This window comes from Cebus imitator, unplaced genomic scaffold (assembly GCF_001604975.1).
Source record: "Cebus imitator isolate Cc_AM_T3 unplaced genomic scaffold, Cebus_imitator-1.0 Scaffold336, whole genome shotgun sequence".
NCBI lineage: Eukaryota > Metazoa > Chordata > Mammalia > Primates > Cebidae > Cebus > Cebus imitator.
Window position 1 is genome coordinate 168,793 of NW_016107651.1, and position 16,368 is coordinate 185,160.

Here is a 16,368-nt window from a genome sequence, read left to right on the forward strand (position 1 = left end):
TACATGTGCTGAATTGTTACATAGGTATACACGTGCCACAGTGGTTTGCTGCACCCATCAACCCGTTATCTACATTAGTTATTTATCCTAATGCTCTCCCTCCCCTAGCCCCCTACCCCGCCGACAGGCCCCAATGTGTAATGTTCCCCTCCCTGTGTCCATGTGTTCTCATTGTTCAACTCCCACTTATGAGTGAGAACATGCGGTGTTTGGTTTTCTGTTCTTGTGTCAGTTTGCTGAGAATGATGGTTTCCAGCTTCATCTATGTCCCTGCAAAGGACATGAACTCATCGTTTTTAATGGCTGCATAGTATTCCATGGTGTATATGTGCCACATTTTCTTTATCCAGTCTATCATTGATGGGCATTTGGGTTGGTTCCAAGTGTCTGCTATTGTGAACAGGCATTGGAAGTTTTAAACAGCAGTTGACAAAATGTGATTTATACATTTAAATAATCATCTTAGTTACTCTGTGGAGAATGTGTGGACAGAAGAGGAGAGCATCTAGATAATACAAGTGAGAGTGGCAATTGCTTAGATTTATGTTAGCATCGAGAATGTACAGAAGTGGCTAGGTGTGGTGGCTCAGGCCTGTAATCCCAGCACTTTGGGAGGCCAAGGTGGGTGGATCACTTGAGGTCAGGAGTTTGAGACCAGCCTGGTCAACATGGTGAAACCTGTCTCCACTAAAAATACAAAAATGAGCCATGGCATGTGCCTGTAGTTCCAGCTTGGGAGGCTGAGGCAGAATAATTGCTTGAACCTAGGAGGCAGAGGTTGCAGTGAGCTGAGATTGCACCACTGCACTCCAGCCTAGGTGACAGAGCATGACTCCATCTCAAAAGAAAAAAAAAAAAAAAAGGAAAAAAAATGCACAGGAGGGGACAAACTCACATGTATTTTGTAAATAGCTAGCCACCCTCCCTTTAGTACTAGCCTTACTTAATTGCCCCCACAGAATTTTAGTAAGGCTCTCAATTTTGAAGCACCTGTAAATTTAAAGGCCAAAGTAATTAAAAACTGGTGCTTGTCTAAAGTTTTGAATAAAGAATAGAAAAACCCACATCTTCTTACCTCTCCCATTCAGTTAGGTGGCTTTGTCATTCCTAGTATAACAAGAGATGGAAGTTTATTCTTAGGAAAATTGAAGCTGAGAGCCTGACTCCAGGCACAAATGAGGATGGGAACAAGCTGCCTGGCTGAAAAGGGTCATAATGCTCAGCTAATACTGAGACGGTGGAAACACCAGATGAAAGCACACTGCATTCATGGGAAGGGAGTACTCCTAGAGAGCTGCTGGACCCACAGTACATCCTGCATGACCAAGGAATAAACTCTTATCTGATAAGTAAAAGCCTCATTGACCCTGGACTGTAGTAGGCAGACAGCCTTCAGCTGCAGGGAGCTGCCTCACCCAAGGCCATGCCTCTTCCCAGTTTGGCCCACATCCAGTGACTGCTCAGTGCTGAAGCATTAAGCTTGGCCATCTCTCTCCTCAACTCAGGACACCCCTGAAGGGCCATGTGAGCTCCAGAGCTGCCTGCAGGATCTGCTGAGACTATATTTGGCCCTGAGCCACAGATCAACTTTTCCCTATGCTCAAACTGCTTTCTGCCTCTTTCTTTCTCAGATATGGAAAGAAAGATCTTTGTGCTGAAGTCTTAAAGTGTGCTCTGTAGTGAACCTGAACTGCAACTATACTTTAGGTTTGTGTTTCAAAGAGCATAATTTTTGTGAGAGAATAAATATCAATGGCCCCTGCTGAAATTATACTTCTTCTTTGCATGGTTATTCAGTGATGTGAAGAGAGAAATGACCACATGAAAATCTTAGCTTCCAATTTACGTAATTACTGCTGTGACCTCCCCCTACCTCCAGTGAAAACATGTCCCTTTGAACACCAGAAGTCACAAGGACGAACAGAAAACATTCTGCCTTTGGTATGATGGATCACTCCCAGTTTTTTACCCAGATTTACTGGAACCATGCCCTCTGGCTCTGAGAGGAGTCCCATGTCTGGAGCAATGAGATCTCCAATGCATGACTGAGAATGTGATATCATATAACCCCTTTGAAAACTGTGTGTTGTTTTCATTGGGAACTATGGCTAAACATCATCCTGATTTCATCTTTTGCCATAAGCAGGCTGGTGTTGCCATTGGAAGACTGTGTGAAAAACGTGAGGGCAAGTGTGTGATTTGTGACTCCTATATGTGTCCCTGCACTCTGGTGCACATATGTGATGAGTGTAACTATGGATCTTACGAGGGGCGCTGTGTGATCTGTGGAGGCCCTGGGGTCTCTGATGCCTATTTTTGTAAAGAGTGCACCATCCAGGAGAAGGATAGAGATGGCTGCCCAAAGATTGTCAATTTGTGGAGCTTTAAGACAGACCTCTTCTATGAACGCAAAAAGTACGGCTTCAAGAAGAGGTGATTGGTGGGTGGCCCCTTCCTTCCCCCCACCTTAAAGCTATTGCAACTGCCAGAAAAGATGCCTACTACCACCAGCAGAAAGAGAGAAGAGCCCAGAGCATCACCAGGAGTGCCTGCTAGTGTACTGGCCGCTTGCCACCCCCTCCTCTCCCTCCACCCAGACGTATGGTAGGGATGGAAAAGGATTCTTCAGAGAGCACTCTGGCACACCTTATCGGAGAAAATTTGATAGATTAGTTAATGGTGTTTCTCGAATTTGGGAAGCCAAGAGCTGTTCTCCATATTGATATGTTCTCCCTCAACCAAGATCTTCTAAAAAGAAATAATATTTTAGCCTTCTGCTTGAGAAGTTGACTGTGAAGCTACGCCCAGTGAAAAACATGTTCTTGCAGCATCTCTGGTGGCAGCTGTCCTTGAGGAAACTTTGGTGTGTGGTGGGAAGCTATCGGAACAAGAAATGTAGTCATTTACTTGTTTAACAGTTGTGTAAGCTTTCACTCTTTAAACACTTGTGCTAGCGTCATGTTATTTTCCTTCTGAGAAACTGGAAACCCTTTCTGTTGCTGTTATATTAATAGAGTTGGTATTTATTTTCTGGTAGTCAGAAAGAAAAGAAAACTGTTTGTCAGTCTTCTATAAACTTAAGCAGTCATCTACGCCTAGAAGTTCTTCCCCTAATTATCTAACCAATTCATAAGAATCAAGAACTATGAAAAATGCATATGTCTTTGAACAGATAAGTAGAAAAACTGTAGCATATTGAAATATTATTCATCAGTAAAAAGTAACAAACTGCTGGTACATGCAACAGGATCTTACAAAAATCAGATTTGGGGGAAAAAAAGCCAGATCCAAGGGAAAACATACTGTGTGACTGCATTTATATTCATTCCCAAAATAAGCCCAACCAACCTGTCATAGAATTTAGAACATGATTACCTATGGTCGGGATTGACTGGAAAGTTACGGGCATGAGAGAAATTTATGGGACTGTGGAATGTCCTACATCTTGTTTTGGGTGATTATTACATGGGTGTATATAATTGTTAAAACTCACTGATGTGGAGACGTAAGATCTATGTGTTTTATTGCATGTGTTTTAAGCTGGAGAAAACTGAATAGGAGACAACACAGGGGCAGGTGGAAAAGTGAGAACCATCTTAAGAAACTCTGGAAAATTAAATTCTAGGTTGGCAGGGAAAAAAACCTAGAGGCCAACACAATCCCCAGTGTAGAACCAAAAGGAATCAAGATTTTGTGGCACCGGGTACTCCTGGAGTTGGGAATAAAAGTGAGGCTAAACAGAGTTTATGTTGAAAGTCTGCTGGAGAAGTGTTAGTTCCTTGGGTCAGGTCCATCAAGTTAGCATCTGGATGCCTGCTTCCACCCACCCTGGTGGATGATGAGACTTTCTCACTTTTATACTGGAGGCAATTAATTGGCAATTAAAATTAGATAGTAATGTAGGATTGTGGATAAGGAAATGCAGAGAAATAAGGAAGTTCTGAAAATATCAGATGATTGATAGCTTGGCTCACATTCTAATTTGGAAGGTTAGAATTGAACATCTGCTTCAGCAATATCTCAATCGCTTTCCAGGCAGATAGATGCCCTGGGACATTTAAAATTAAGAATAAAACCAAATAAAAACAAAAACTAAAAACTTGGGTTGGGAAGACAAGAAACATAAGGACATAAAGAATTTTTAGAAAACATTGCTCCTATTGCACTCCTGTTTCTATTGAGTTACTTTCATCAATATTTTACATTCTCTTTCCAAACAAGAGCAAGCAATGGTACAGCTAAAGTAGTTTCTAAATTGGCCTTTAGAAAACTCAGGGAGTTGCACGTGGTTGTGGGGGGCTTCTTCAAGCAATTGTACTTAGAATTCCATGTTACTTTATTTTCACACACTCAGTTGGGACTACTCTTATTAATAGATGGTGCCCATATTCTGCTGTTTACCCATGTTCAATAATAACCTTTTGCCATGCTGTATTCTATTTTAGAAAATCAAGAAGCATTGATAATGAGAATTATCTAGAGGCAAGTTTAGAGCCATCTTTATCCTCTCCCATGACCTCTGTTTCTAGGTTTCTCTTCATTTCTGAGAAAGAGTAATCATGTGTTCCTTACACATTCTTCACTGTTATACTTATAATTTTACACAGCCAAAATAATATGTCAGGTGTGGCTTTACCAACTTCTCCTCCTTTTACCACCTATTTAAAAACTTAACGTTACAAGTTCTGAACACATTGCTATTTTATAGATCCTAGTGACTCCAGCAAAGTCAATAGATTTGTGTAATTTTTCATTTTCTTTATTACCCTGCTGATAGATAAGTAGATCATTTCCACATCTTCCTTATCTTAACACTTTATTGAACAACTGTGTACATAGAACTAGAGTTCTTTGTTTATATTAATACTCATTTTCAACTGTTTTCTAGGAACAGCTACATTGGTCTACAATTTCTATCTCCATTAACAGTCTGATCGTAGTGGTTTTCTCATATGTTGGCCCATTTTTATGTTGTCAGACCTTTTCACCTTTTCCTTACCTAAACTGATTTTTTTTAAGTATCACTGCATTTTCTCAATTACAAGTAATCTTGTACATCTCCTCATATATATTGGCCATTGGATTTTCTTTGTTCAGGTTGCCTGTTCTAAGCCTTTGCCCACTTCTTTTTGGTTGACTCTTATTTTGTTTATCGGTCTCTAGAAGTTTTCAGGATACTCATTTATTGTTTATTTTATGTATGGTAAAACTATTCTATCCTATGACTTGTCTCTTAATTTTTTATGTCATTATTACACTGGAAGCACTTAAATATATCGGACATTTCCATCATTGTTTGTGCTTTTGGTTCTTCTTTAGGACATTTTATCCTGCCTTGAATGGATAAACACGTTTTTCAATATATTCTCAAATAGTCTAAAAGTTTTCCTTTGCACAGCCAGTGTTTAATCTATCAGTAATTTACTTATCTAAGTAGTATGAGGTAGAGCTCTGTCATTTCTCCCAAAAAGGCCAGTATCGTATCACCTATTGAATAATTAATTCCTTTTCACAAGATTGGTAAGCCACTTTCATTGTATACAGATTCCCACATGTACAGTTGAGCCTTAAACAACATAGATTTGAACTGCATAAGTCCACTCATACGTGGATTTTTTTCAATAACTACATTGGTTAATATCTTGGACTTTCAGAACAATTTAAAAAGCCTGTGATAAAAATCTTGTGGTTTAGAAATATTGAAAAAATAAAAAAAATGTATGTCATGAATGCATGAAATACATGTATATAATGGTGTATGTTATCATGTACTACCATAAAACATACATAAATCTGTTTTCAAAAGTTAAAAAAAATTTTTTTTGAACGAAGTTTCACTTTGTCACCCAGGCTGGAGTGCAGTGTCACGATCTTGGCTCACTGCAACCTCCACCTCCCAGGTACAGGCTATTCTCCCGCCTGAGCCTCCTGAGTAGCTGTGATTACAGGCATGTGCCACCATGCTGAGCTAATTTTTGTGTTTTTAGTAAAGACAGGGTTTCATCAAGTTGGTCAGGCTGGTCTTGAAATCTTGACCTCATGATCCACCCTCCTCAGCCTTCCAAAGTGCTGGGATTACAGGCATGAGCCACCGTGCCTGGCTTATATGTTAAAATTTATCAGAACTTACAGATCATACATGGTGCCAGTTTCAGGTGAGATGAATGTAAACAAATGTAAAGATGTAGTATTAAATCATAACTGTACAAAATTAACTGTAGTACCCCCTGTACTACTGTAAGTATTTTGTAGCCACATCTTGTTGCTATTATGGAGAGCTCAGGTATTGCGAGTATCCTCTTAAAAGGCCGTGGGATGCTAATCATCCACACATGAGCAAATATCTTCAGTGAACTGCAGTTTCTTGAGTATTTTTAATCATGTTTAGTACAATACCATAAAGTTTGAATAACGCCATGGAACCCATACGAAGTGCCACTAGTGATGCTGGAAGTGTTCCCAAGAAGGAGAGAAAAGTCATGACATTACAAAAAAGTTGAATTGCTTGATGCATAGTATAGACTGAGACCCGCAGTGAGATTGCCAGCCATTTCAGACAGACCGTTCATCTTCTAAACAGATAAAGTAAATTGAAGGTATCCATAAATACAGTATACAACTATAAGTGCATTTTCTTTTCTCTAGTTTACTTTATTGTAAGAATACAGTATATAATACATGTAACAAACAAAATATGTGTTAATCAACTGTTTATGTTATCAGTAAGGCTTACAGTCAACAGTTGGCTATTAGTAGTGAAGTTTTTAGGGAAGTCAAAAGTTACTCAAGAAGTTTCAACTATACAGAGGGTCAATGTCCCTCATTCTCTCCTTGTTCAAGGGTCAGCTGTACATGCACATTTGTCTGGCCTCTGTGTCCTGTATGTAAATGTATTGTTTATTTCAGCTCAAATATCACAGTTAGATAAAAGAGAAGTCATCTGTATTTTTCTTAAAGGTATCATTTTGATATTTTTGTTTAAATCTCTGTCTCTAACACCTGCTAGCTCTATCACGTTGAACAAATTTCTTAATGTCTCCATGACTGAGTTTTGTCATCTGTAAAACAGAGATAATAACATTTTTCTTACAGGTTATTATGAAGATTAAATGAGTTATTCTATGCAGAGTAAATTGAAAAGTGTTTGGTATTTTATACTCATCATGTATGTTAGCTATTTTAAATAACAGTTTTATTATTAGAAATTGAGAGGGATTTTTGTTCATCAAAAGATATAGAGAAGAAAACAGAAGACAAACCAAGGGGCATGAACAGATATTGTATTACTCATATCTAATAAACAGCTAATATCCAGTATATATAAAGTGCTAGCACAGAGACAGCAAACCCAGTAGAGAAATGGACAAAATACATAATAGTCACTTCATGAGTTAGAATATCCCAATGGCCAATAAACATGTGAAAAAACTGCTGCCTCTCATTTGTATTAGGAAAATGAAAAATATTTTTTTCTCTCTTTCCTTCCTTCCTTCCTTCCTTCCTTCCTTCCTTCCTTCCTTCCTTCCTTCCTTCCTTCCTTTTTGAGACAGGGTCTCAAACTGTAAAATGTGCCTCTTTAATCCTATAAATACATGGGGTTTTTTTGTTTGTTTGTTTGTTTGTTTTTCTTATGCAAAGCTTAACTCTGTTGCCCAGGCTGAAGTGCAGTGGTGCAATCTCGGCTCACTGCAACCTCTGACTCCCAGGTTCAAGTGATTCTTGTGTCTCAGCCTTCCCAGTAGCTGGGGTTACAGGTAGAGATGGGGTTTCACCATGTTGGGCAGGCTGGTCTCCTGACCTCAGGTGATCCTCCTGCCTCAGCCTCCCAAAGTGCTGGGATTACAGGTGTGAGCCACCATGCTTGGTCAAATACATTGCATATTAACATTGTTACCCTAGGTTTCTTTTGTTTGATATTTGTCTAGATTGCCCTTTCCCATAAATTGACTTTTAATCACCTAGCTTTTTCTTAGGATTGATTTAAAATGTAAAATAAAAGGGAGGGGCACGGGCATGGATTGATGGGGCACCTATTCTGGACCCAGCCCAGTGATTACATTTGCTGGGCACTGATTGGATTAGGATGTTGCCCAGATATAAAAAAGCAAGAATCTTTGGGTCCTGGACTTCATTTAGAGTTCAGCTACCAACAGGAACTTTCTCTTTTGGTCCTGGAGTATGTTCATCTGGAATTGTGAGTTTTTGGTGGAAGGTAGATCGTTTTATTTCTTCATTGAAGTGCTTTTGGATATTTGTCCTACTGAGAAAATTATTATCAAACAAGTTTTTCATAAGAGTCAGTTAAAATTTTTAAAACATCTCCACCAAAATTATAGCTATGCCTCCTAAGTTATCTCAATGCATTTCATTTGTACTTTCTTTTCTCTTCATGCCTATGGCTTTTTACTTCTCACCAACTTTTTGAAAAGTCAAGTTTTAGTTTTTTGTCATCATTCCTATTGGGTGCTCTGTTTCCTTTTGCAATGGTTGCTGCTTGTGTCTTTATTTTCATTGTTTCTTTTGCTGTTAATGCATCCAGTTTCTTGTGTGGAGTGCTCAGTTCATCCGTTTGCAAACTTGATCATTTTTCCTTTTAGTTTGATCATCTATCAAACTAAAAGGAAAAATGATCAAGTTTGCAAAGGGATATTTGCAAATCCCGAGTAGCTGGGATTACAGGTGCTCTACCACACCTGGCTAATTTTTGTATATATATATATTAGTAGAGACGGGGTTTCTACTAAAAACAAACAAACAAACAAACAAAAAAACAAAAACAAAAAAACAAAAAAAACCCCGTTCTTCTGTTTTATGATTTGACCTTAAAACTTGATATTAACACAGCTTATCCTTTAGTTTAGCTTAATACTAGTTGAGTATTTCTTTTGTCTGGTCATACATGAATTTTCAAATATTCTCTATTTGTTGTTGTTGTTTAGGTGTATTGTTTAGACTTCCTAGAAGAGATGGCCAGTGGAGTTACCAGCTACTTGCATACCCAAGCCTGAGAATCAAGAGAAGCCTCACAGAGACACCCTCAACTGAGGAAACTCACAGAGCTGAAGTGGAGCTGGGACTCCAGCTGGGGCACCTGCCTCACTATGACATATTCTATTTTCTTTGGACAAAAAAATACTGACTAACGCAGAGTCCCCCTGGAATGTCAGAAAGCCTGGGAAAGATCTCGCTTGTTCAAAAGTTCAATTCTGAATTACTGCCTCACAGATAAATGAAAGCATTTTGAAAAGTAAAGGGGAGAAAGGAAATTATTTCTCAGCATTCACAGGTATCTAGAAGATGCCTAAGAAGTTGGGAGTCAGCTGTTTCTTCTGTGCAGCCATGAAGTCTGTGCACTCTGTTCCCCGGAACACGTGTTGTACCATCATGACTTTTTACCCAACCATGGAAGAATTTACAGATTTCAACAAATATGTTGCTCACATCCAGTCCCAAGGCGCACACCAAGCTGGCCTCGCCAAGGTAATTCCACCCAAGAAATGGAAAGCCAGAAAGACTTACGATGATATTGAAGACATCTTAGTCACCACTCGCCTCTAGCAGGTGACCTTTGGGCAGGAAGGTGTGTTTACTCAATACCATAAAGAGTAGAAAGCCATGAGTGTAGGGAGAGTATCACCACTTGGCAAACAGTAAAAAATATCAGACTCCACTACACCGGAATTTCAAAGATCTGGGGCAAAAATACTGGAAGAGCCACCCCGGTGATTCACCAATTTATGGTGCTGATATTAATGGCTCCTTATTTGAAGAAAACACTACACAATGGAACCTAGGACACCTGGGAACCATTCTGGACCTGTTGGAGCAGGAATGTGGGGTTGTCATCGAGGGCATCAACACCCCCACCTGTACTTTGGCATGTGGAAGACCACATTTTCTTGGCACACGGAGGACGTGAACCTTTACAGCATCAACTACCTGCACTTCAGGGAGCCCAAAACATGGTATGCAGTGTCCCCAGAACATGGCCAGCGCCTGGAGCGCCTGGCTAGCGAGATTTTCCCAGCCATTTCCCAGGGCTGTGAGGCCTTCCTGCGCCACAAGGTGGCCCTCATCTCCCCTACAATTCTCAAAGAGAACAAGATTCCCTTCAATTGCATGACTCAGGAGGCTGGGGAGTTCATGATGACCTTTCCCTATGGCTACCATGCGGGCTTCAACTGTGCAGAGGCCATCAATTTTGCCACTCCACGATGGATTGATTATGGCAAAGTGGCTTCACAGTGCAGCTGTGGGGAGGCAACAGTGACCTTTTCCATGGACACCTTCGTGTACATTATGTAACCAGAGAGTTACGGGCTCTGAAAATGCAGGTAAGTTTCAGCCCTTGTGGTTCACATGGAGCCCAAGGTTGCAGAAATCCAGGAGGAGAGTACCTGGTGGGAGGACATAGCACTTAGGAGAGCTGCTCTGGGCCTGAGGTGTCTCCCTAACCACATAGCCAGCTGTCTCACACAGACTGTGCCCGCAGGGCTCTGTTACAACCCAAAGGGCCTTGGCACTGATGCTGTGCCTGAATTTACAATACAAACCCTAGGGATGTCAGCCTAGGTTCTTCATCCTTCTGCTACAAGGTAGGATCCTTTTTGTGGCTGTGGTCATGGTTGAGGTCGTGGTCGTGGTCAGGGTCATGGTTGTCATCCTCAAAAACTGGGGACTGAGGAGAAAACTGTTCAGTCTGCAGCCAAGAGACACCTCTCATTGGGGACAGGGAGTAGAGCTCAAGGCCTCAAACCTCAGCTCCAGTTCACCAATGACGCTTTGAAGGACAAACCCGCACCTTTGAGCGGTAGCCTTCAGCATGCATGGTGAACCTGGCCAAGGTTGCAGCAATGGACCACTCTTATGCCTCTAGGGTTCTGGTCTCACCTAAGTTTCCCAGAATCTTCTGTTTCCCAGACTCATCTGCTGGGGCCTAAGCCAGACAGAGATATGCCACTGAATTCAGAGATATTTTCCTCCAAAGTATGATCGGTCCTCTGAACCGATGGCTATTGAATATGGTGCCAAATGTCAAGTGATACCTTCCTCTTATCCCAACCCCAGGAACCAGAGAAGATTCTTGCCAAGGAGAATTCTGGCCTGGGCCTCTCCCCAGTGACGATTCTTTCCCTCCAATAACTGACACATTTCCAAGACCCCCAGATGCTGTCTCCTACCTTGACAGCCAGGGCTCCCAGCAGCCACTGAAGTCCCCACCCTAAAGGTTGCCATAGGTTTTTGTAGTACCTCTCAAGGACTCTCTGTCTACTCCTAATCATTGTGCCTGTGACCTTCACCATGGCCCAGATGCCATGGACAGCACTCGTTGCTGATGTCCCCTCAGGATACCTCCCTTACTGTGCTGTGGGTCCAGATCCCATGCACATGCGCAAACTAGACCTTTAGACCGACTGAGTCTGTTAGCCAGTTGTGGCCTCAGAGATATTTTGTACTGTTGTTAATGTTCATTAAATTTTCTATCTCTAGTGTATATCTATAAAGTAAAGAACATTTTTACTACATGTTCTTAAAATTAGAATTACATAAAAGAGATATACCAAAAAGAAAGTGATGTGGAAAAATGAGATAAAGGAATGAGAAAAATTATAGCAAGCGAAGAACTAACATAAAAGTAGAGTCACAGAGTTTAATATCAGGCAAACCTGGATTGAGACCAAAGGTATATAGCGTGGATCCTTACAATGCAAAAGACGAAATTTCACAATGAAATTATAGCAGTCATAAATATTCAAGTAAGTTTGACAAAGTATAAATTATAGTAGATAAAAGACAAGTTTAAAGAAACAGATTAAAAATAGGAACATTTAAGTCACCAGTATGATTTGGTTATGTGTTCCTGCCCAAATCTCATGTGGAATTTTAATCTGTAATGTTGGAGGTGGGGCCTGGTGGGAGATCATTGGATCACAGGGGTAGTTTCTTAAGAATGGTTTAGCACTATTCCCATAGTGCTGTTGTTGTTGATAGAGTTCTCAGAAGATCTGGTTGTTTAAAAGTGTATGGCACCTGCACCCACTCTGAAATTCTCCTGCTCCAGCCAGGTAAGACGTGCCTGCTTCCCCTTTGCCTCTTGCCATGATTGTAAGTTTCCTGAGGCCTCCCCTGAAGCAGAAGCTCCTATGCTTTCTGTACAGCCTGCAGAACCATTAGCCAATTAAATCTATTTTGTTTTAAATTATCCAATCTCAGGTATTTATTTATGTCAGCAATGTGAGGTTGGACTATTACAGTCACCTTACTCATCCAAAGAGAAAAAAAATGGAGAAATCTAAGAAGGATATGGAAAATTTAAACTACATTAACAATAAGGTAGAATTGGTATTCCAGATGATAGAAAATACCCCATCTCAGCTGGGCACGGTGGCTCACTCCTGTAATCCCAGCACTTTGGGAGATGAAGGTGGGCAGATCATGAGCTCAGGCGTTCGAGACCAGCCTGGCCAATATGGTGAAACCCCATCTCTACTAAAAATAGAAAAATTAGCTAAGCATGGTGGCATGCACCTATAGTTCCAGCTACTCAGGAGGCTGAGGCAGAAGAATCGCTTGAACTGGAGAGGCAGAGGTTGCAGTAAACTGAAATCACGCCACTGCACTCTAGCCTGGGCCACAGAGTGTGACTCCATCTCAAAAAAAAAAAACAAAAACAAAAACAAAAAAAAACGCCCTCTCTTCACCTGCCAAAGAATGAATTACAAAATATGACCATGTATTAGGGTGAGTAGAAAATATCAATATTTTCTTTAAAAATAAGTTAAAATTAAGCATTCTGAATTATCATGCATTCAGACTAGAAATATTTTTACAGCCAAAAAATGTACAGGTTCTTTTCTTTGCAGGTTAAACATTTTTTTTTTAATTGAATGAACCTCAGATCTCAGCGAAACACAAACCGAAAAAGCCAAATTTCCACAAAACAATAAATATCTATTACATGCATAAATGTTGGAGCAAGAAAGCCTGATTTGATTCCCTGCTTCTCTTACCAGCTTGTGTGACCTTGAAAATTCGTTAACTTTATGATACGTTTCCTCAATGTAAAACGGAGGTATCATCTACCTCATGTGTTTAGTTGACAGTTCTATGAGTTAATATATGCAATTTGTTAATACCAATGCTTGGGACACAATAAGGATTACGGGAGTGTTTTTAGATTTAAAATTTAATAAAATACTTAAAGGAATATATGAGATTCATTTACAATAGTGCTGAAGAAAATTTGCAGCTTTAAATATTTTCTCCATCACATCCAAAGAATGAAATTAACTCCATTAAGCTTCTGATTGATGTACAAGTTAGGAAAGGATAGTCTGAAAGTAGCAAGGAGGAGCTGATACACATATACACAGAAATAAATGAGTTAGAATAAATGTAAAATAATATACTAAATCAACAAAAACTCCAATGATATGGATTTTTTGAAAAATTAACTTACTAAATAGAAAATTTAAGACATAAATTTCTGTGTATGAAATACAGAAAGATCGCAGAAGATCTGCCCATTCAAAAATAACAAGGATTAGACAATGTTACAGAGGAATTATGTGTCATCTTCATTTTAAGTATACATAGGCCTTTAAAATGAGGAAAAAATTTAATGTGTTAAGCACATTATTGATAGAAAATCCTTATGAATTGCATGCAGAATGAGAGGAAATGATGGACAAAACTGATTTATGAACATCAATGTAAAAATTTTAACTTAAATATTAGCTAAGATAATTTAAGTACACTAAAAGAATAGAGTTATATAATCACATTTATAGTTTGTGATAGGCCTTTGATAAAATTCAAGTCAGTCTTGTTTTATATACACCCATAAGGAAGCAATGAATTCTTTCTTTAAATACAGGGCCAGGCATGGTGGCTCATGCCTGTAATCCTAGCACTTTGGAAAGCTGAGATGAGCGGATCACCTAAATTCAGGAGTTCAGGATAAGCCTGGCCAGCGTGGCAAAACTCCATCTCTACTAAAAAAAAATACAAAACTTAGCTTGGCATGCAGCTAATTTTTGTGGCAAAACGCCATCTCTACTAAAAATACAAAACTTAGGTGGCATATGCCTGTAATCCCAGCTAGTTGGGAGGCTGAGGCAGGAGAATAGCTTGAACCTGGGAGGTGGAGGTTGCAGTGAGCGCAGATCACACCACTGCACTCCAGCCTGGGTGACAGAGCAAGACTCCATCTCAAAATAAATAAATAAATGTAAAAAATAAATAAAACACAAAATTTATCTAATAGTGAGATACTTTAACTCCAAGCCACCATTTTCATAAATGTGAGGTATTTGATGCACTTCAGCCAATAATTTATGAAATTAGCACTATTAACCACTGAAAATATTTTTAGAACTATAATTGGTGAAAGCGAAGGGACAAAATTTATTTTGTTGTGGGTGCAGTTGATGAGGCTGAATGTGGAGAAAACTCAAGGAGGAGGCTAAACTTCTAGGTGGTCTCTTAATGGCTACCATGCTCGATTCAACCATGGCTTCAGCTTCCAGGAGGTCATGAATTTTGCTACCATTGATAGATCAATTCAGGCAAAGTGGTGTCTCAGTACCATGGCAGGCAAACCATTATGGGCATCCTGTAACCCAAGTGCTCTGAGCTGTAGAAACACAGGCAAGCTGGGCCATTTGCAGACCACGTGGAGTCCAGGGTACATGCCGGCCTGGAGAGGCCCACTTGGATGATCCAAGTGCCCATGGGCTACCTAGCTGAGACACCACCCGGATCACCAGGGTAGTGACCCATTTAGCCCATGGCCTTGTGTTGTGGTACCCATTGCCTCACCCTTGTGCCCAGTGTTCCCATGGTCCATCTGGCCTGCAGTGATACTTCCCAGCCCAGGACCTTAGCCTGGACCCACTGCTTACCCCAGCTCTATTAACCCTGGTCTGAACCCCTCAACTGACAGATATGGTTGTGGTCACTGCCTTCTGTAACTAGGGTCTAAAAGCTAATACTCCAGGCTCCAGCCAGGAGGTGCCTGTTGATGGTCACAGTTCACATAGCTTCAGACCCTTTGCATCAGACCCTGAACCTCAGCCCCTGCCCAAAGATGGAGCATTGATGGACAGGCCTGCTCCACTGAGCCCAGGATCCAGCATCCTGCCAAGGGTTCCAGGAGCTGCTGGGTACCACTCCTGAGTCCATGATCAGCTTTTCTATCTTGCTGCCTTGCTCTGTGGTGGCTTCTTGATATTGCTCAAATTTATATCTCAGAATTTTGAGCAAATTTGCAGACCACACAGGTACAGAGCCTCTTGGTGCTATAGCCCCTCTGATGAGGGCTCTAGGTGCTGCTGAGTCCAAGGTAGTTACCAAATTCACTGTATATTCCTTATCCTCTCAGACTTTGTAATAATTTGACACTTCTACTTCTGTGTCATCAGCTGAGATTTCATCCACTGGAGATGCATGTCTCTGCAAAAGAGGTCTTCCTGAGTTTGTTAAGCTCTCATCTATCCCAGCACCCCAATTGCTGGAACAACTATGGAGGCTGCTGCGCTTCTGAAGAATTCACAATGTGGCTCCCCTTTAATCTTCTCTCCTTACCTATCCCCGCTCCAACACTCCCTTTCTATCAAAACTAGCTTCTAATGACCAATTAGATCAATAGAGTCAGAAAAAAAGTATCATCTTTCTGACGGGTATTTAAAATGTGATGTCACCAGTATTTGTTCGCAAATGAATTAAAAGTTACCAAAATGTAAAATATCACTTTCTTCCTAATATTGTAGTTTCAAACAACTTGGAAAGGAGATTATTCTCCATGCATTTTCCTCATAATTGGTTGAAAACATTTAAGGCAAAACATATTTTTTGGGCTGGTTACATTTTGCGGTGATGAGTGAGCTCAGGGCATCCCACCTGTCTGGCCAGGTGGGAGCACTGGGTTGCAGCCATACTTTGAGGATGGCTTTAGGCCCAGCCTGGTGCTCAGCTAAATAGCAGGACCCAAACTGCTGGGAAAGTTGAGTAGCCCTAGGATAAAAGTGCCGTCATCTGACTATCTTCTCTCCCGGGCTCCACTGCCTTTTCAAAGCTGTGTGTATATTTCACACTGGTAACTCATTCACTCAGCCCAATATTGTCCCCAAATAAGTGAACAAGGTTTCAGTTAGGAATGTGTGCTGTATAGAAACTACAGAGGGATTAGATGACAGAGCAGAATGGGCTGGGGCTGGCTGAGCATCTGGTTTCAGAAGGATTCACAAAGCAGGAGACCTTTTGGGGACCCAATTACAAAATGGGAAGGTCTGGAGCAGAATTCTCCCCTTGCAGGGACCAGCAAGTACAACAGACCTAACACAGAACTTGGTGAGTTCGTGTTTCCAG

The 16,368-nt window shown here is 40.6% G+C and overlaps 1 protein-coding gene and 1 pseudogene across 1 annotated transcript; both read left to right on the top strand.

Moving 5' to 3' along the window:
- Nucleotides 1-1,936: 1,936 nt before the first annotated feature.
- LOC108287111 (PHD finger-like domain-containing protein 5A) lies at nt 1,937-2,905 on the top strand. Its single transcript, XM_037730215.1, has one exon. The coding sequence runs from the start codon at nt 2,042-2,044 to the stop codon at nt 2,435-2,437; it is 396 nt and encodes a 131-aa protein (XP_037586143.1). The 5' UTR covers nt 1,937-2,041; the 3' UTR covers nt 2,438-2,905.
- A 6,219-nt stretch (nt 2,906-9,124) lies between these two features.
- On the top strand, nt 9,125-10,952 carry LOC108287112 (annotated as a pseudogene).
- Nucleotides 10,953-16,368: the final 5,416 nt, after the last annotated feature.